At 40.4% G+C, this 21,874-nt stretch overlaps 1 protein-coding gene across 1 annotated transcript; it reads left to right on the top strand.

Moving 5' to 3' along the window:
• The first annotated feature begins 1,882 nt into the window (after positions 1-1,882).
• MRPS31 (mitochondrial ribosomal protein S31) lies at positions 1,883-21,630 on the top strand. Its single transcript, XM_068182076.1, has 7 exons — positions 1,883-1,979; positions 4,011-4,298; positions 5,002-5,160; positions 9,619-9,765; positions 11,938-12,011; positions 16,312-16,455; positions 21,307-21,630. The coding sequence occupies exons 1-7, from the start codon at positions 1,897-1,899 to the stop codon at positions 21,516-21,518; spliced, it is 1,107 nt and encodes a 368-aa protein (XP_068038177.1). The 5' UTR covers positions 1,883-1,896; the 3' UTR covers positions 21,519-21,630.
• Positions 21,631-21,874: the final 244 nt, after the last annotated feature.

The following is a 21,874-nucleotide window of genomic DNA, read 5'->3' as shown; positions in this document are numbered from 1 at the left end:
AGCAATCCCAATTCTCTCAGCCTTTCCTCGTCAGGGAGATGTTCCAGTCCTTTAATCAACGTGGTGTTCCTCCTCTGGACTTGCTCTAACAGGTCAATGTCCTTCCTGTGCTCATGACCCCAGAGGTGGATGCAGTACTCCAGGTGTGGCAAGTGTTAAGAAAGAACAGCCGAGGTTATAAATGGTTTTAGAAATTGAATTGTAATTTCTTTAATGAAAAAAAAATATTGCTGAGTCTGTTGTAATTAGTGATTTGGAGTTAATTATGCATCCCAAATAATCCGCAATACTTAAAGATTACTGTTTCATTGCAAAGAATTTTGACCTGTGTGCTGGCTTCTTGTTTAGCAGGACTGCAGCACTGTTGGAAGACGCAGCTGGTGAAAGCCATCTAAACCCCTAATGCGGTGAAGCTTGTGCTTGAGGTGCCATTAAACCACCTGCTGCCTGCCACACCCGTTTGCCAGCTGAAACATCAGGCCTTGAGCATCTCAGGGTGCTCCTTCCACGTTCCTCGAGAACTCCACCAGGCCTGGCTGCTCTTATCTGGTCCCTGTAGAAAATATGGAGACGGCGACAGCGCTTGAAAAAGCCTGGGAGCTTTTATAGCCTTGGAATGCGGCACTTCCACGAGCATATCGCCACCACGTGGCGTTTTGTGCTGCCCGCACCCGTGGCTGCTCAGCCAAACCCTGCTTGTCCAGGCACCGTGCTGTTGTGGAGCACTTGTTTTGTTTTAAGGAAGAATTTATGTAGGAATTGCATACCCTGAAGTAACAACACTTGGTGTGTGTAGGGAGACCATGGAAGAGCTGCCATGACTCCCGAGAGACTCTCCTAACATGAGGTATCATTTTATCGGGAGTTTAACCTCAAGCTTCCCCTTCTCAATGATTTAGGCGTGACAGAAATAGGACGTGTGTGCAGAGACCTTAACTCGTAAGAGCTTTACAGGAATGTGGAAGCGCTTTCTGGCACTCAAGGGATCTGGCTTGGGGTATGTGTGATTGGCTTTGGGACAGGATGGCCCACTGTGTGACAGAGCGTCACAGCTCCTCGTCAACGGAGTATTTTGGCATGGAGGGATGGGTAACCTCTGGGAAGCTGACAGGGGGATACCATGGAAACTTGTCTGAGGCGGGAGAGGAAAGGGTTCCCTTGCAGGCTGTGTTTCTGTCCGTTCTGCAGTCCAAGGATATCTCTTGGGCCCTACACCATCTCCAGCCAACCACAGGCAAATCATCTGCCCCCTGAAAGCCAGTTTGCATTTCCTAATTCATATGGAAATCCTCATTGTCCAGGAGGATGAATGGCAGTTCATGGCAAGTGTTGTCCCAGAACAGGGCTGCAGAAACATCAGAACTCCCTCAGCACCCTGCAGTGGATGTTGTTAGACTGTTTGGAGAGCTGGGTCAGGCAGGACAGTTCCACATGGAGGAAGAGTGAGATGGCTTCTGCAGGTAAGGCCTTCTGCAGGTGACGATGGTGTGTGTCCTGATGTACTACAGTCAGCTGCAAGAGATGGGGCAGTGCTGGCCTTTCCAGGCTAGATGAAGTGAAGGCTTGGGGACATTTTTGAAGCATGTTTCAGAAAGATGTGAGCCTTAACTTAATGTCTTTCTTGCACGGAGGAGCCCAGAGCTGGGCACGACACTCCAGATGTGGCCTCAGCAGGGCTGAGCAGAGCAGGATCACTTCCCTGAGCTGCCGGCAGTGCTCTCTTCGCGAGGAGCCAAGCTGCCAGGGAACGTCCCGGCCGGGAGGGCTTTGCCGGGGGCGGCTGCGGGGCGGGGCCGGGCGGAACGCTGCTGCGCGGAACGCCCGTGCGCGGCTGGTGTTGCCGGCCGGCCGGCGGGCCGAGGAGCGCGGGCCGCAGGCGGCGGTGGCGGTGCCGCGATGTGGGGCCGCGTGCGGGGCGGCCGCGGCCTGGCGGCGCGGCTGCTCGGGGCGGCGGCGCGGCCGCACGGCAGGGCCCGCAGGTACCGGCCTCCCTGCACCCTCACCTGGCGGACGGGGCCGGCGCCGGCCGGCATTGCCGTGAAGCCGGGCCGTGCCGTGCCCCAGGGCGCGGCCTCCAGAGCGACGGGGCTCTCCTGTCCTACCGGGGCTGGGTGGCGGTGACACCGGTGGGCAGAAGGCAGCGGGGAATGGAGTCGGGCGGAGGGGAGTGGCGTGGGCCCTGCTTCTCGTGTTGCTGTCCTTGCCGTCCTTCCCATCTTGCAGCGGTTTGAATGATCCGCGTGTGTGACCTGGCCGTAATTTTGCACTCTGTATCAGCAGAGCGGCGCTGCCTGTTGGGCGTTGTTGTTTCTGCACAAAGTACGGGCTAAGACCTGTGTTTGGGAGTTGTTCGTTTTTGCTTAAATATTTTAAGCTGCTTTTAATGACAGCTGAATTGTGCGTTCATTTATTTTTTTTTTTTTAATTTGAAAACTACTCGATATTTTTGAACAAGCAGCGATGCTGTGATGGCCTCATGTACAAAGCAGCTCGGGTTCTTTGGTATCTGTGCTTTCCGAGGTCAAGGTCCCCAGCAGAAGGCAAACTGGATGGTAGGTGAAATACAGGGATGCAAACTGCAGTGTGCTGCTGGCTTTAAGTGCCTGGGCCTTTCAGCCTTGCTGTGCTTTTCTGCTGCTGCAGGCTAAGGTAAGGCTTGAGGGTTGTGAAGTGCTGAACAGACTGCCCAGGGAGGCTGTGGATGCCCCAGCCCTGGCAGTGTTCAAGGCCTTGAGTGACCCAGTCTAGTGGGACGTGACCATGCCTATGGCAGGGGATGTTGGGGGTTAGGGGATCTTTAAGGTCCCTTCCAACCTTTTAGCATTCTGATTCTGTGGTTTCTGAATGGTTACATAGTTTTAAGGAGCATGCCACCTGAATTAGCAAAAAAGGAGTTTGTTAAGGACCTGTGAGGAGCAGTGCAGTGTAAAACAGCAGGGCTTATACCATCTTTCCAGTAATGAGGTTCTGAAGCTTTCCATAAATTTTCCTGTTGCTTCTTAACATTGAAATTTAGAGTTTAATGCTGACAGTTTATCAAGTGCAGAGTGACCGAAGTGTGATGCAGTACCTGCTGAAACTGGCAGATTTTCCTTTTTTGTCCAAAGAGAGATGTGTGTGAGGAGGAGAGGTATGCCACAATTCCTTCAGATTTGTGGAAGTGTTTTAAGATCTGTTGAAGTTTTTTTATTTTGAATAAAAATAAATATTTATTTTTTTATTTCTGTAACTTGAGAGTGATTTTTAAACAAAGTAAGTAGGTGTGAATGTGAAGGTTTAAACACTGCATTTTAGAATGTTATAGAGAACAGCTCTTTGAATTTTATGATAGTTTTTCTAGAGAATGCATTAGTGTCTGTGTTGCAGAATCTTCTGAGCAGCTCCTGCTGTCCCTGGCTTCACATCCTCAGCTGCACTGTGTCAGTTTCAGCTTCTTTGCAGTGGTGTGCTAAACTAAGCAGAGGAGGTATAACCCAGATAACTTTCCTTTTTGTTTCTGGGTTAATTTGCAGCAGAATCCATGTTGCAGAGTAGGGGAATGTGATCTGTAGTAGTGCCACAAGTGTGATTTGTGAAGTTATGTGTGTGTGTACAGTCTTTTTTTCAGGGAGTGGTCTCTTCATTGACTCATATTAAGAGTTTTGGTGAGTTTTCTATAGTACCAATGAATTTAAGTATCAGGTACCAGTAAATTCAAACTCTCTCTGCTACCTGATGCAGAAATACTTTAAAAGTTCTAAGTTCTTATATTATTTCCTCCACAAATAAATGGTGTGTAAAGTTGCTTACTTTGTATTTGTGATAAGGAAATAATAAGTAATCAAGAGCTTGAAATAGTGTCCCAGCCCTTGTCAAAAGGTACATGTTTGACACATACTTAACATACTCTGGTTGCACTCAGTTGGGCCCAGACAGTTGTAACTGTTGTTTTGGGGTTTTTGGTACGTTTACAAAATTCAGCCTTGGACCCTGTTTTTAACTTCTGCTTCCTAACTTTGTATATCATCTAGCAAACAGGAACTCTTCAGCACATGCAGTGTGCTTTCTAAAGACAAAGATAAATCTGCTGCTTCCAAAGACAGCACACCTGAAGGGGCAGCAAAGAGGCAGGAGGATGGAGCAGAAACACCAAAGCAGCAGCTGTTAGACATTATTGGTAATATGAAAGTGGAAGTGACCTACAGGAAGAAACTCCAACAATTAAAAGCCAAGGAGAGCAAGAAGCAAGCCGTGAACAAGCTGAAAGGCCTGGACAGTGAAGGTTCTGTGCCTCAGGGAGTTACAGAAGACACCCAACGGTAAAGTACAACAAACTTTTCTTAGCCTGTTTTATCCTTATTTAAACTTACTTTCTCCATTATTTACGACAAAATAAACCATTTCCAACAGTAGAAAAGAATCTTGTAAGGGAGTGTGGTGCAGAGTTGTAGACTGGAGTAAATCACAGGGGATAATCTGAGCAAAAGATGCTGTGTGCTGTCAACCTCATGCTGCCTTTTTCTACACTGAGATTGTGGAAAGGTAGCACTAGCACCTGCCTGTGGAAAGTTATTTTAATGGGAGAAGGGAAATACTGTTCAGATAAAATACAGCAAAACTGAGGAAAAGGTAAAAAAAAAAATTAAGAATGGCATCATGATTTTTGAGTCTTTGGACCTGCTCCTGTCCACAATGTGTTACACCATATTTATCATCCCACAGGTCTGTGCTGCCAGTGGTCTCCAAGCTGTATGTCCGAGGGGCTGTGCAGTGGCACAGGGCTGCCATTTCCCCAGGCTGGGGAACGAGCTTGTCAGAGTCCTTCAGCATTTGATAATTAGAGCAATATACGGCAAACCTGCCTGTCCCACAGGCCGCCCCCATTTGGGAAAATATCTGACTAGCTTCTGAGTTATTAAGATATAAAATGGCAGTACAGAAATGACAATTTAAATATATTAAAGGTGCTTTTTTTTTGTTTGTTTTGTTTTGTTTCTGTATCTGTTGTGTCTCTGTTTACAGAGACAAGCCTTTAAATCCAGAACTGGTGAAGGCTGCTTCTGCAGTTGCATCTTCCCTTCCACACAACAAGAAACAGACAGAATCAGAACTCCTTGCACAACTAAGAAGACATGAAGAAACCACAGATAAACAGAAGAAAGGGGGAACAATTAACCTACGGTCTGTGTATTGATTGTTTTTCTCAATTACGTTAGAAATTCCTATTTTGCAATGTCATCCTAAAGGTGACTGCCTTCTGTGTTGGAAAGGTGCCCTTAAAAGATACCTTTGGACAGTTTATCCTTAGGATTAATGAATATTGGCAACATTATTGATCTGGTTATACCAAACCCTCTACATTTTGCCGTCATCTTTCTAAAGCGGTTTTGCAGAAACAGAATTGCTTTCATGCCCAGGATCATTGCTTTCTTGGACAGGCTAGCAAAATAACAGCTCTTTTTGTGAGTTTGGTGTGGGTTTGTTTTGGTTTTTTTGGGTTTTTTTTTTTTTTTTTTTTTTTTTTTTTGGCACAAGTTTCCAGAATTCTCACACAATGGATGGATTTGTAGATGTTTCAGACGTTCTGTCTGGACTGGTGAATTTTCATGACAGCTCTGCAGAGCTGAACTAGAGCAGCTCTGTTTATAGCCCCACCCTTCCTTTTAAAACTTTCCAGTCAACGCATGAAACTCATCTCTTGGCTTAACTCTGTTTCCAGTGTGGCTTTCAAACAGATGAGAAACATTTGTTTGGAAACTCAAACAGTTATGCATACGGCTCTTTTGGATGATAGTTAAAGGCAATTTTTTTTTTTCAGCTAGTATTCAAATAACTATTCAGAAAATTAGGCATTAAATCCAGGTGAAGTGCTGAACAACAGAAAATTGGATCTTTACCAAAATACGAGTGTGAAACTTTTCTTTATGTCTGTTAGCAGTGCGAACTGCAAGCTGCTTATCTTAGTTTTATTCTGTGAAAATGAATTTGCCCAACCCAGGATCTAAGCTTGACCTATCTATTATCATCTGTAGGTTACATGTATTTCTACTTGTAGGTATCATTAAAGGATCTGCTGGAGTGATTGTCAGTGTTCTGCAAAAAGAGTTAATGTTGTCTGTGGCTGATGTCTGCCTGAGTAGAAATTAAGGAAGAAAAGAGACAGATGCTTGCAAACAGGTTGAGTTAGATGATTGCACAGACTAGGGTGTACAGTGCTCAGTGAATAACTTCGTTAAGCAAAATATCTGTTCTTCAGATATAAGGACTGTTTATATAGAGCATATGGTCATTAAACTGTTAATTACCAGGGAGCTCCTTCCCTCTCTGTCACAGGGTTCTTTAGGAGGGTACAGTACACAAATGTCTTAACAGTGGCATGGGCTGTCGGTGACCAATTTAAATGTAATTCAAACCTTCTTGAGTATCCAAGATGCTGGAGGACCACAGAAATACTCAGTGAGCTAACCCGTGCAGGGCCCAACCTGGAATGTGCCAGTCTCCCTTCCTCAGGGTGACCATGCTCTTGTCTAGGTGTGGTTTCTCTGCTGCTGGTGTCACAGACTCTCTTTCTCTCATCACCTATGGCACTTTCCCTGAAACACTGACCCAGCTCTGGTTGCAGTGGAAGAAAGACAATGACTAAGGAAGTCATAGTCAAAGCAAAAATGTTTTTTCCTCTTGAAAGAGAGTTTAAATTCTTCAGAAATTTAAAAGCTGCAGCTATATAGAGCCTCTCTATTTTTGATTGGTGGGTTAAGATGCGATATTACATTATTTTATGACATGCTTGTGGATGAAGCACTATCATTAGAAAAATGCATTTTCCTCAACCAGAACCAGCCTTTTTGGAATGTCGTGGCTGGCTTGCTGTACTCTGAGTTGGCAAGTTCTATTCCCTGAGGCAGCTTTGTGACCTAACTTGTTTCTCCCAGCAAATACACTCCTCCTGCTGCCGCCATTTGTGGAAAAGTTTTAGTTTTCTTCTTTAAGAGTTAGGTAGCAGAAACTCTTTATCAGTGGGTGAGTTTTCAAGAAAGACCAGCAATTTGTGCTGATTTTCATGACAAAAAACTTGGTTATAGTAACCTTTTAGAGTTAGTATGGACCTCTTAGTTCTTTGAGATAAATACAGTACTCCCAGGTTTCTGACTAATGTTTAAAAAATGTTGATTTTACCAAGCCCAGCAGCCTCAGACTTGATTTGGTGTGATTTGTGCTCCGTGATACCTCAATCCACACAATGCGTGAAGATGTTTTTAATATATTAGAAACCATTCATTTCTGTTCATGCATGATTATTTTGTGTTGAGTTTTATTTGACAATAAGAGAGTATATGCAATTTAACTTTCCCTTTTTTTTCCTGTAAAGGTTTTGCATTCAAAATACTTACATATTTTAAAAGCCAGTATATATTCCTCAATTATTTACAATATTTAAAAGCAAGATACTTTCACAAGCAGTAGAGCTACATAGTGCTGAACTGCAAAAAACTGAATATTGCTATTGTGATTTATAATATGAAATTTGTTGTATGTTGTCCAGATCTTTTTTGCAATTTTTTTTTTTACCAGGATTGTGGCAAGACCTCCAGAGGTCACTGTTGTATGCAGTCATGTCATCACCTTGTAGAAAGCATGGGGACAGGGCATTCACTAGGAGGGGAAAATATTAACGATACAGGAGTTTATTTTCCTCAATGTGGGCTGAAGTTTCACTCAATTGAAATCACAACAGCACTGCACCAAAATAAAATCTGCAGCCCTACGATTTCAGCTCCTGTTTTGGATGAACTAGAAAAGTAATTCAGGGCTTTGGCTAGAATATGTCCAAAGCTCTTTGGGTCTCCATTTTAAGTATTATAATTATTGGCTGATAATCAGGAAAGAGAGAGAGTCTGTGGTTGTTACAAAAGTCCTACTAATTCCCATCTCTGGAAGGCAGGTGTATGTAGGAACTTCAGTTTTTAATGTTGTGTTGGAATGAGGAAATATATAATATCTAACCACTATGGGTACACTAGGGTTGGAGTATGACTTTTTAAACCAATATTTTTTTGCTTCAAAAGGCATTAAAAAAATCTTTGTGGTTCTGGTTTTGTTAGTACAGGTGCACTTTTCATCATGGAGTGATGAATGTTGCTGCCAGAAATGTTCATATGCCAATGGTGGGGTGACATTAGGATTTCCTAGTGAGGAACATGGTACCATTGACTGTGTTCTGATAGCTCGGTAGTGTAATCTTTCCACAGCTACAGGGCAAAACTGCAAGTAAGTCAGGAAAGAGAGCTTCTCTGGGCAATCCTGTCTTCCCTGAAGCATGGGAAAGCACCAGCCTTTTAGGTCACAGCTGAGTCAAGCTGTTGGGCTGGGCTGTGTGTGGCTGACCTTAGGAATTATGTCCTTTTGACCCTCGTGTGTCAAGCCTCTGGCCCAACACCAGCTCACTAATGCCAGTAGCCACTTCAAATGTGAGATATGCAACTAATCTGAGATCGCTTTTTATTTTAAATTAAAATGAAATTATTTCAAATTTTTTTTCAGATGCCTTTTTTTCAGAGTAGGTACTGGAAGAGCTATGCTATTCTTGTTCTGCCATTTGAAACCACATCTGAGACTGAAGAGAAATCATGCTGTGTTTCTCTGGCAATTACCTTTTACAATTTTCCAGAAGTAGTTTTTTCTTGTCAGTAAAATCTCTTTTGACTTAAGCTGCCAAAAGCATAGTTTGAATTTCATTGGGATTTTCATAAAATGGGTAATGCAATATTTTTGACTTGGCCTATTTTTAGTTTTTGAGACCATATTTTTGTATTAAGTGCTGCAATTTGGGATGGCTGTGTGTGATTGGAAGTGGTTGGGTGGAGAGGAGGCTGTGAGAAAGAGTTACCAGCTTGGCCTTTCCCAGCCAATGGAGTTGCCAGTGAAAGGAGCTCACGGGCAGGGCAGAAGGGGGCTGTGATTTGCCCTGTGTGATCAGAACGAGCTGCGTATGGTGCTGGAGGAGACTGGAGCGTTTGCTCTTCACGTATGATTTTTCACTCCAGAATGACGAAGGAAGATGTGGTCTGTTAATGCTGTAATATGATTATGCAATGCAACAGATTGCAGTGGATCAGGAAAGGTGACCTACTTATTAGGGTGGCATGATTGGCCCATGTCAGCTGATGTGTGAAGGCAAGCTTCCCTTTGGTCTGCAGCAGCACAGCTCTGTCCCTGGGCAGTGTTGGTTCCTGTCCAAAAAAATGGTGATTTTTACCACCCTATTTCAACCTATTTTTTTATATCCAGAGAAATTCCCCATTTGCTTAAGCAAAACATGCCTAGTACACTCTGTGAATATTGATATACAGATATGATTTTTTATTTTAGTTGAAAATGAAATAATTTAAAAGAATTAATTCACCATAGATTTAATAGGCTAAAATAGCACTTTTATACATAGGATGTAGCAAATGGTTTGAAACAACAGCCTTCAATGTTTGATGGATTAAAGATGGGTGTATTTTTTGAGGAATGTATAATTCTGTCTCAAAGAAGCTTATGAAACCAGTTGAAATAGAGTTTCTAGTTAATACATATGACAAACTTCCTTGCTTTGTCAATCTGTTGAGTTTTTACATTTCATGTTTTTCATTTCAGCAACGTTATTTCAGAAATGACAGTTAAAAGGCAGTCCCCAGCCCAGTGGGGTGCGAGGATATCCGGTCGCATTTCCTTGCAGTTGGATGAGGATGGTCAAAGAATCAGGCCTGAAAGATCATCAGCTCAGTCTATGGACTCCAGAAGGTATTTTTGTGGTGTTCACTTCCAATGGAATGAGCATGCAGTTACTAATGGATAATATTCTTAAATTTCTTGTACATATTAATGTTGTAATACTTCAGAGCTTAAAGAAATTACTTAAATATTCTTCAAGAAAAGTACTGTTAACATTGAAATAAATTGTGAGAACAAGATAGTTAATAGCAACCAGCTAATCAAATAATGTGCAATTTTTAAATATTACATTTTAGAAAATTAAGCATACTTGGTGCTGAAATGTAATTGTTCTTGTTTTAACTAGTTTAAAATATTTTCACCTATGCATAATACAATATTATGTCCCTTTCTTAACTTCTTGGGAAATTGAGGTTTTGAAAGCTTGCTTTCCTCCTCTACAAAATTTGATAATCTGTGATTAGAAAAGTTTCATCCATGATGTTGGGATTTTAAAGATATATTAAAGTTGGTCTATTTATTTACGTATTACCACCTCATTCGGTACTTGATTTCTTTGTTATCAGGGTAGTCCTTAAGTTTATTTTGCTGCTGTATTATGTGGCCACTCTGTTTTTTGTGAAATAAGGAGTGCTCTTATATTTTTGGTTTACTCCTGTAAGCTGTGCTTTTTTTGCCTGTAGTCTTTGGATTTTCCCATGGCAGCTCATCATTGCATTCCTTCTCCATGTATTCTTTCCCCAGCAGTTTTTAGTTAGTTTAACTTCTCTTGTATTTAATTTACTTTGCAAATTAATCCCCATTTTTGGGGGTTAGGGCCTGAAAATTGAGGGAATAATTTGTGTTTAGATAGATCATGGTGAAGACAGAATTTGGGTAACAAAGGAAAAGAAAAGGATGAGTTCCTGGCTGGGTAGATGTACAGTATTCTTAGTGTGGTGAGACTGTGCTTGGTATGTAACTTCAGAAACAGTACCTTAAAATAGTTTTTAAAATCCCTGTAGTGAGTAAACTTTCTCCAGTTTCAGGCCTAAGATCCCTCCTGCATACCTGAATATCTAATGGAGTTGCTTATCAACTGATAGAAGGAAAAGATTGGGTTAGGAAGAATACCTAAATTTAAGTCAAGTTAGTATGTTGCAATGAAATGAGCGATGTTGCGTTATAGTAATTTAAACTTGTAATTTTAAAATAAACTTTCTTCCAACACATGCATGTATCTTTGGCCGTTGTCATTGGGAGTTACACACAGATAGGAAAATATAATCCTGAATCAACATTCTTTTAAGGCTCTGTAACTAGATTGTTCTGTGCTGAAATAGATCCAGGGTAATTTCCTCACTAAAAACTAATATGAAAAGAGCAGGTTTGCAGAAGTAGTTGAGGCCATTAGAAATGTCCAGTAAATCCAGAAGGGTAGAATTTTAAGGTCAGAAAGATTAAATCTTGCCAGGGTAACAATGGATATGTAATAACAAGATGAAAGAACTGTTAGAATTTCAGAGGAAACCTGGAAGATAATATGATTAAAAACATAATTGACTCTAAAGACATTGGGTTTTTGTTGTTTTCATCTGTAAGAATTCAATTACTTGTTGAACTCTTGTATTTTTAAATTTTTTTTTTACTATAAGCTTATGGTAATTATAAATGTGATTGAAAATAGATGGTCAGAGTGAAATACTTGTATATTCAGAAGAGTGAGCACCAGGGTGATGCTATTGAAAATATATCATATGGATATATTCTGACTGTTTGCCGTATGGCAGAGAAAGTGGCTGTGTGATCTTCCAAAAGGGCTATTTATGTCATAAAGCAGGAATTATTTGATTTAGCTGTTGCTTTTTCTGTTCCTGAATTGTGCAATATTTTTTTTTACAGGGAAAAAACCCAAGTCTTCATAGTCGCAACTTTGTAAAATCACTTAAGTACTGTGGTTTGATACTGTTTACCTTTGTTAAGATTCCTAAATATTCCAGTTAAAATTAACTGCAGATATAGTGCTTGATTTATGCTCCTTCTTTCACATGGAAATGTTTTGAGAGGCTCTGATAAAGACACATAGTAAAGCCATAAACATTCTCTGATTAAAAGCCTGAAGATTTAGTGAGAGTCACTATCTTTTTTTTTGTCTCCAGAGATGTGTTAGTTCATGAAAATATTTTGTGCTTTTTAATTTATCTGGCAATGTTGTAAGGTGTTGTGAAATACTAAATATTGGTTTTCTTTTTTTGTTTATAGAAGTCTCAAAGTAGGAAAGAGGCTTAATATATTCACTAAGGCTTCTACAGAACCAGAGCATGCACTGAAAACAGGTTAGTGGAAATTCAGTAATGAAAAATGCAGTGAGGCTAGGTTCTGCATTTTTAGAATATCAAGAGATTTGTTTTTGTGAGGAGACATGACCTGCTCACTTTCTGCTTTCAGCCTGATAAATGACTGCTTTGATGTAGCTCTCATTTTTACCAAGTGAAGCTTCCATGCAGTGTAATGAAATGTTTTCTGTGCTGATCAGGGCACTCTGTTAGTGAACTTGAAGGGTATAACTGGCTTTTTGTCACAAAGGTCATTCTTAATTCTGTGAGTGTAAAGCCACCCTGGAGGATGGGTGTGTTGGCTCCAGCTTATTTGGTCAAGTTGCAAGGAAATGTGAGGCTGTGATCCCAAGGAAACAAGCATGCCCTGCAGGTGACTAAGTATAAGCACAGTAGTAGTAACCCAAGACTGCACGCTGGATTGCTGTGTTGCCTTATTTTGTTTAGCTTTCCAGATGGAGCTGGAAAGAGCCCATTGGCAACTGACAAAAGACACCTTGCTTCACGTATTGTGAAGTTCTTCATATATATTTAGAATCATTGGAAGTTTGGGTTGGAAGGGATCTTTAGAGGTTATCTGGTTCCAACCCTCCTGCAATGAGCAGATACTTCTTCCACTAGATCAGGTTGCTCAGAGCCCCACCCAGCCTGACCTTGAATGTTTCCAGAGATGGGGCATCTACCACCCCTCTGGACAACCTGTTTCCACCACCCTCATTTGAAAGAATTTATTCATTTTGTCTAGTCTCGATCTGCCCTCTTCTGGTTTAAAACCACTGCTTCTCGTCCTTTTGCAATGGGCCCTACAAAAATTTATGTCTTCATCTTTCTTAAAAGCTCCCCTTAAGTATTGAAAAGATTGGATAAAGTCAGCCCAGAGCCTTCTGTTTTCCATAAGGAACAATCACAGCTCTCTCAACCTTTCCTCTTAGGAGGGAAATTCCATCCCTCTAATCAACTTCATAGCCCTCCTCTGGACCAGCTCCAAGAGGTCCATGTCATTCCTGTGACTGAGGACCCCAGAGCTGGTTGCAGCATTTCAGGTGGGGTCTCATGAGAGCAGAGGCGAAGAATCTCTTCTCTCAACCTGTTGGCCACACTTCGTTTTATGATTCTAGTTCACTTTCTGGGCTGTGAATGCACATTGTTGGCTCATGTCCAGTTTTTTATCCACCAGTGTCCCTAAATCCTCCTTGGCAGGACTGCTCTCTGTCCATTCATGAGCCTGTGTAGATGCTGGAGGTTGCCTCAAGCCAGGTGCAGCAACTTGCACTTGGCCTTGTTGAACCTTATGAGGTTCCCATGAGGCCACTTCCTTGAGTTTGCCCAGGTTCCTCTGGCATCCTGTTCTTCATGTGTGTCAACTGCACCACTCAGCTTGGTGTCACTTGCAAATGTGCTGAGGGTGCACTCAACCCCACTGTCTGTGGTGTTGATGAAGACACTGAACAATACTGGTCTCAGAATGGATTCCTGAGCAACACAACTTTGTCACTGATCTCCATCCAGATGTTGAGCTTTTGACCATTTGAATGCATGGTCTGGATTGACACCTGGAATGGTCCACAAGCACTGGACCATCTGGATGTGACCACCCAACCAATTCCTTGTCCACTAAATATACATGCCAAAATTCATGTGAGAAAAAAAAGATACCAAAACGAAATTCAAAACAGGTGTGACCCACCTTCATATTCACTGAATGGCACAGCTGTGTGGGAACAGTCTTAATGCTGCCTAACAGGGATAGCTTTCACTCATGAAGACTAGGCTTTAGTACAGGCTGGCTTTGGCCAAGAGTGTGGGAATATGGGCAAGTCATGTAAAGAACTCTGTCCCTCACTTTTCTTTGTGAACAGTGAGACTGCATTGTTAGTATTGATCTTTAAAATGCTGTTTTTCTTCAGCTATTCTGAAGCCCTTTTAAAAAACAGACTTTAGTCTAGTGTAGTGACTTAGACATTTACATAAAGTTAGCAGCAGCAAAAGAAATAGTACTCCTGTCTAAAATCTTACAAAATGATGAGTATTTGTTTTTGTTTCAAGAGTAGGACTGTAAGTTTTTGCCAGATTCTAGCTGAGTAGTTTTTTATCTTTTTTTTTACACTTGAAACTGCAGGGAGGTATTGATTTGATTACTTAAATTTTTTTTTGTAAAATGTTAAATAGTGCCTTTTGCATATTTTCAAGCAGCTGTGAACTTTCTAAATACAGCCATCTCTATGAAAGCTGTTTATTAGAATGGGATTCAGTTTGCTGTTTTTTAAGATTGCCGATACTATTAAAATTGGTCCATTTTACATGTGAAAACCATAATGAATGATGTAGTGTTTGTTTTTAGCTGTCTTAACAAAAGCAGTGTTGAAAAAATGTATTTTGAGTTGAATCAAATTCACTCAGGTAAAATGGTGAGAATATAAGATTTCTTTTTCACATGAACAGAACGCAGACACAGTGGCTCAAAGTGGTCACCCCAGGTAAAAGCTGAGTTACACTTTTTTTTTTAAACATAAAATTGGAATGTGTACAAATTGTTTTAGAGAGCAAGTGGACTTCATTGTATTTGTAATTAGATGTTAAGAAGTGAGCTTCTGTCATCTTTTTTGTATGGTGTTTCCTTGTTTGATTCCAGGTAGCCTTGAGGAAATCTACAGTATATTCTAGACCAGGATGCTGATTGGCTGCTTGGCTTACTGACTAAGCCTGATGACAAACAATTTTTGGGCATTAATCTTGGGAAATACCAGTGTGATACTTGATACCTTGATTCATTTGTTTTCAATGTCTTGGCTCATATTAGAGGAGGATAATGGGTTAATTTTTTTTTATACATAACAGAAAAGCAAGTTTTGTGTATTGACTTTGAAAACTTGAATGTTAACTGGAAAGGAAATTGTCATCCTGAAAATACTCTTCATAACTGTTAATGTGAAATGCCAGTATTATTTTCTGTTTCATGAGGTGAAATTATAATCTTCATCACCTCTACTATAAGATTGAAAAATGCTTTCCTCTATTAGAGGATTTATTGGCTTCTGCTTTCCTCTATTGGAGGATTTATTGGCTTCTTTATGATGTGGACAATAATTTCATTCTGGTATGGTTTCTCATGTTGTCTTGTAGCTGTGTTTTAGTCCTGCCTCCAGCCTTCAGATCAAAGTACTCAGCCTGGTAATATAGTTCTGTAAATTTCCCTCTTAAGGAATAATTTGAATAATTATATTCCGATTTAACACAAAAAAAAAAATCTGAAAGCACTTTTCTGTATGTAAAAATACTGTTTGCCATTTCATTGTGTTTTCTCTTAAAGGAGGGGGGGGATTTTTTTTTTTTTTTTTTTTTAATTCTGTTGAGTTGTAAGCCACTGAGCCAAAGATGAAATTATATTTTGGCCTCCAGTACTTACACTCAGAAGTAGTAAAATAATTGGTTATTGGCTATGATCCACTCCAAGTGGACTGTAATATTCGAATTCACATGAAGGTCTGTGTTCCAAGGATCCTAGGATGAATTGATAACAGAGGGAGACAGGAAAACAAAGGGGAATGCAGCTTAGGCCAGCTCACTCGACAGCAGCCCAGGGCACTCCCAGAGGTCCCTCCCTGTCCTGTGGTAACAGCTTGTTCCCTTCAGTTCAGCGAAGCGGATCAGTCTGGGCTCATGACCAGCTCTCCTGGGTGGAGGGACAGGAACTCCTTAAGAAGAGTAGCTGCTGCAATATGAGTGTACTTTGGTTTAAAAAGAAAAAAAAAAAAAAAAAGGCATCAGGAAAGATACATCCCTAAAGAAACTGTTTAGCTATGTGATAAGGGTAAGAAATCATGGTTTCTCAGCTTGAGCGACAAAAACTGGGACACTTAGGAGCATTGAGGAAGGAATCGCCATCCCTTGTAGATTTGTTTCCCTGAAGGAGGATGTAGTTGTGAAGAACCTGAAAACTACTGTAGAAGTAAGTGTCCTTTAGCACAGTGCACCAGTCAAGTTCAGAATTTGCTGTATCCACATTTTTTGAAAGACAAAACTGGAGAACGATTGTGGAAAATTTAAATTATTTCTTACTGTGAAAGACATAAAAAATATTCCCCTAGGCGTTCAGAATAGATTTTCATCAGACATTTGAGATCTTAATGAACTTTTATGTTAACAGAGAATTTTCATTTGAGAAAGGTGATGCTGGTATCTAAGGTAGAAAAATTTGCACAGCTGAAGTTATTAGTCTCTGTAAAGATTGATGTTAAAGGACTTTGTCTTAGCTGTTGTCTTTGGTTGCTGACAGATCTTTACAAAACTTATTTTTTAGTATCTTCACCAACAATTTGGGATCTGGAGTTTGCAAAGGAAGTTGCAGCAGTAACTGCACAGCCTCCCCGAAATGGTTTTGAGGAGATGATCCAGTGGACAAAAGAAGGAATACTGTGGGAGTTCCCCATTGACAATGAAGTTGGTATGTGAGCTTTTTTTGTCTGTCTCAGTTTATCTTCTCTGAAAATTAGAGCATGTTTGACCTTTGACTATTTTAACATAATGTTTCAGCTGTGAGTCATGCTTTTGATAGTAAACGAACATAACTCCCCGACTGTCCCAGATCAGAGATGCTTCAGATGAACTCATTCTGGCACTCTTCAGGTGAAGTCTTGCAGGTGGTTTGGCTGATCTGAGGACTGGCTGCTGCCAAAAGGGGACGATTCCTTCCTTCCCCTCCTCCCTCCCACCCTGATGTGTTTAACACCAAAAGGCTGTTCAAGTCTCTTACATAATACTTTTTACTCTGCATCTTATTTAAATTAAGCTCCTAGCAGAAGTTGGGGAATCTTAAAACTGCTGTACGTGTTTTATAATGCTTATTCTGTTCTTTGGTGTGGCTCTTGGATCAAGTGTCTTGACAGATCCCAAACAGCTATCTGCCAGTTCTATATCTGGGCAGGCCAAATGTTAAACAGTTGTTTGCTCCCTTTGTTCTTTCTGTTTCATAAGAATAAACAGTCACAATATTCACTCACCCTGGGCATCTATGTTAATTAGGCATCTTTGTGCACAGTATTTTCTTTTATTACCATAAAAAAAAGAAAAAGCTCCGTGTGAAGTTATGCCAGCAGAGACAATGAATGTTAAGGAAGTGCAGAACAACTACACAAAGTGTGCAGTATAGGAAAGGGGACTTCATAACTTCAGGGAGAGCTTGGCTGTGGGTTTTGGGGTTTTTTTTAAAGACTTTAAACCCATCAAACAGAACTGCTTTGTAAAGATTCAGTCACTGAGAGCAAAACAGGTTAGTATCTGAAGCTGGAAGTCTTTGAAAATCTGTCCTATACTGAGTTGCAAATTGAATAATGTGCTTCATTGTTTCTTAATGTTTTTTCTCATCCTATTTGGCACTTTCTTCACAGAATTTAATCACTGCTCCCAGGATTGATCTGTTCCATCATGTAGAAATCCAAGTATACTCTAGTCATGTTTTTGCAAGCTTAAAACCACTGTGGCCGATGGTTTTTGTGTTGTTGTAATGTGGCTGGAACCCTGCTGTCTGGGGCCGTCAGTTGACAAAGTGTCTTTGGCGGGCAATGGTTTCCCTGTTGCAGCCGTGCGGCTGGAACCGCGCTGTCTGGGATGGGGCAGCCAACGGACAAAGAGTCTTTACATATAGTTAAAACAAGAATCTTGATTGATTTGTCCGCAAAGACTAGTCATGTGGAAAATTCCAGTGGAGCCTTCCAAAACCTGTCACCTCTCAGGTTGAAATACCAAGTCAGTAAGTTCCGTCCTATCAGACTGCCAGCCGCAGGCTGTTAATCACCTCAGGTGTGTCAGAGCACAGTTAAAAGCTCGAGAGCCTTGCTCTGAGTATATCAACATGCTGTAATTTCATTTTCTCTGCAAAAGAAAGATGCCCCTTTCTGCTGTTAATTTTGCAGTTTTTTAACAGCCATTTCCCACAATAGGAGGAGATTACTTCAGCTTGTTCTGTATCGAGAAATGTGTGATTATTCTTCTATGCCAAAATCGTGTGTCTTTAAGAATGTAAATGCAATTAAATTTTCTGTTGAGGAAGCATGTATACTCAACTTCTAGCATTATGAAAGCTTTCAACGTTTTAAACCAAATATAAAAAGAAGGACAACATCTTATAACTCTTTTCCTTGGCTCCAGAGCATCTCTGGTGTTCTCATTAGAGTGCTTCACCAAGGCACTGTTCTGTGCTTTGTGGCACCAGGGCGAGGTCATGGTTTTTGAAATTATTTTGGTATGAACATCTGAAGATGTGGCTAGACATACTGGCTTGCAACAGTGGGCAGCAGCAGCCTTCCCCCCACACACATTACTGCCCTGTTGTTTGCTCTTACCTGCATGCCCTTGCCCTTGTCCAATGCAGTTGAAGTCACTGTTAGGCAGAAAATTACAGTCTCTGATTAATTTTTATCAGTTTAACAAGCCATTGTTCTCAGTCCTTTTTGCTTGTCTCTTCTGCTTCTTAGTAGCTTTAATGCTGCTCCATTATTGCCATGGCAAAAAGTTGGGAAGGACATTTATTTGTGCCTCATTTATTATTTCTGTGCATTTATGCCATAATGACTCACAAAGCTGAAAAGGACAGAGCAGATTATAGGTTCGAATCTGCCTTAGCACCTCATTATGAGGAGCAAATGCTTTTGGTGGGCCAGGGATTGTTACTGCACAAGTGCTAGGAAGGTCTCAGAAAACGAATTCCTCAGTTGCCTCTGATGGCTTCTGCAGGCATAAGTTCACCAGATCCTGTTCTATTTGCTGGTTAGCTGAGCTGCTGTTCCCAGCAGAGAAGTATTGGATCATCTTGCCAAGAGAGCTGACAGAGTTACACAACCATTGTATTGGGGTTTCTTTACTATCTCTGGGTCTGTTCTAGGGACCTACTGAAGAGCATGATTGATGTAATTCTAGAAATCCTAAAAGGATAGGATACTTTGTATTGAAAAGGACCTTTAAAGATCATTTAGTCCAAACCCTCTGCCATGGACAGACACATTTTTTCTCTACATCTGAATACTCAGTCATCGTTATAGCTTGTCAGTAATGCTCTCTATAAGGGACGAATATCTGTGTTTGGATTGACATCTTTAAGGCAAGGTTGGTCATGTCTTGGAAGGATTAGTGTTTTAGCTAGAGAAATTCCCCAGACTTTCTGTTTTGTAGCATGGAGGGGCTTGGAAATAGAATATTGAGAGTAGGTGTCTTCTTGTTTTGATGTTGAAAAAGAAAATTCTCTACTTCAGACTTCTGTCATGCATGTTGTTTCAAATTACGTTTCTGAGGACAAGAGAGGCTAAAGGACAGGCTTGCAGCAGGAGTCTGGGCTTGCTAGGGGCAAGGGATGCCATTATCTCATCTAATCTGTTCCCACCAGCGGCTTCAGCCTCTGATGGTTTGGACAGTTGTGGTCTCCTTTTCTGCGATGCACACTTTACTTTTTTGAGGACTGAAATACGTGGTCTAACTGAAATAATTGGACTTAACACTTAGTCCCCAAACCATGTGCAGTCTTTGACAAACAGGAGAGCAGAATACATAATGTAATATTTATTTCTGACCTGCATTTTTGTGAGATTATAAATTGCTTATTTTGGGTTAAAAATTAAAATTGGTGATATTATTTATTAGGCACAATCTTTCCTGGTACCCTGTATCTGCCCCCAGAAGAAGAGCATCCAGAAGGCCAAATTTTACTGTCAGCATTATTCAGATTCTTTCAGTAGTGAGTTTGTTTGGTTTAGTTCTCTTGGATTTTTGAGACCACCAAAAGTATGGAAGTCTGAAAAGGTTGTTAGTTTGAAAAAGCAACTGGTAGCATCCAGATACAGTAAGATTCTACCTCCCCTTGCTGGGGGAAAGCCAGCATGGGTGGCGTAGTGGAAGGATCATCACTGCTTCTGTCTGTGGACATAGTTTTCCAAGCACAGCAGAAACACACTTTCTGAAACTGACATTACCAGTTTTTTTTTATTTTAACTTTCCAAATAGAGGAACAAGGAGAGAGCTTCTGAAGAAGGAAGCATGCTTTCTTTTTTCAAGAATGGAGATAAATGTGGTGTAAAACTGTGGTATTGATGCACTCACACATTTCTAGGAAAAATATAGGTATTTCTCAGCTCCTTCAGATATTGCAATACTTTAAGTTTAAAGCAGGAAAAAAGTAATGCAAACTTAACAAATACAATTTGAGTGACTTCTCCATCGCAGAGATGTGCATCATTTTTTCTGAAACTGTAGAAGCTCTACCAAAGAAGGAAGCCCAGAACTTATGTGGCTTAATTACCTCCATTCTAATACTCCTGATTTAATTTTATCAAACAAGATAGAAAAACATTAGCTAGTTTAGAAAAACATGTACACCATATTCATGTGTATGGTATATGCTTCTCATTTTTGTCATCTTGAAGTGGTGTAATTTTTTTCTCTAATAACAGTTTTTTATTTAAGGGTGCAAGCCAATTGGTATCAAATAAAAATTTGCATGTATATCTAACTGAAGAAAAATATTTCATTACAAATCCCAGATTGCCTTTTGTTTTTTTCCCTTAAAAGTAGGAATAGCAGAGGCAGCCTTTTTTCTGTATGTAGTAATTTGTGTTCTGAGTCTCTACCATCACAGTATGAACAACAGCAAAAAAATCCACAAGATGAAGAACAAACATTTACCCTATCTCCAGTAATTCTTTGTCCCATGTCCTGTGGAGGCTTTTGAATGCATCATCTTTGGTGATGGCTATGACTTAAAAGCATGCACAACACTTTTACATCATCATACACTCACATTCAGAAAATGTCAGAAAAAAAAATTTATGTGCCCATTTGATAGCAAAAGGATGTTAAAAGCATGACTTGCAATGGACATGTGTTTGTTAACTGTTCAGTATTTGATACTTTATGAGGTTGCCTTATTTGTTCAAGACTAGTTTGTACTCTTTAATCCTCTGCAGAATTTAGGTAACCAGTGTTCTCTTTAAAAATTTATGAAGAAAGTGCCTGCAATCTACATGGTGGTACCAATGATGAATCAAAATTTTCAAGTATTTAACAAACCGGAATTTAGTAAGAAGATTGATTTATGGTTATAATTATTCCTCCTACTTCCACCCCAGCATCAGGCTTTTATCAAGATTTCACCAGAAAATTGATTTAAATATTACATATTCTTAGAAATGCAAGCAGAACCATTAATTTTACTAATTTAAGATTATTTTCAAATGATATTATTTTTACTTTGTTAAATTTGCTGTTATATTATGATAACTTTGTCTTTTTTGCTTTGTCTTTCTGTTAGGGATGGAGGATGATGCTGAATTTCATGAACATATCTTTCTGGAGAAACACCTTGAAGGCTTTCCCAAGGAAGGACCTATCCGCCACTTCATGGAACTAGTCGTCTGTGGGCTTTCAAAAAACCCATACCTTAGTGTTAAGCAGAAGGTTGAACATATTGAGTGGTTTCAGAAGTATTTTGAGGAAAAGAAGGAACTTCTTCAAGAGATTTGAGATTTGGGAAAGTGCTTACTCTTGAAATGAAGAATTGTTGTGTCAGTGCATAGTGATCATGTGGCCTGAAAGTTGTATTTTAAGCAATAAACTCAAAGATCATCTTTTCTTACGTGCATGTCCCTGTGTGTGTAGATACTTTTGACAGCAAAAGAAGAAACTGAAAAGTATGGTTTTCGTAGAATGTGCATTTATAATTTAGTTTATCGAACTGTTGTATTCTAAATTTGAAACTAGTCTTTCAGTGATACAAAGTCCTAGGCCTAATTCCACTTCCTACACCCTTCACAGTTGGACTGTATCTTGGCAGGTTGGATCATCTTTCCTGTTTTGGAAAACTTGAAATGCTTTCATTT

The sequence above is a fragment of the Anomalospiza imberbis genome, chromosome 2 (genome assembly GCF_031753505.1).
Source record: "Anomalospiza imberbis isolate Cuckoo-Finch-1a 21T00152 chromosome 2, ASM3175350v1, whole genome shotgun sequence".
Taxonomy (NCBI): domain Eukaryota; kingdom Metazoa; phylum Chordata; class Aves; order Passeriformes; family Viduidae; genus Anomalospiza; species Anomalospiza imberbis.
The sequence above is the reverse complement of the archived record's forward strand: the minus strand, read 5'-3'. Positions and strand labels throughout refer to the sequence as shown.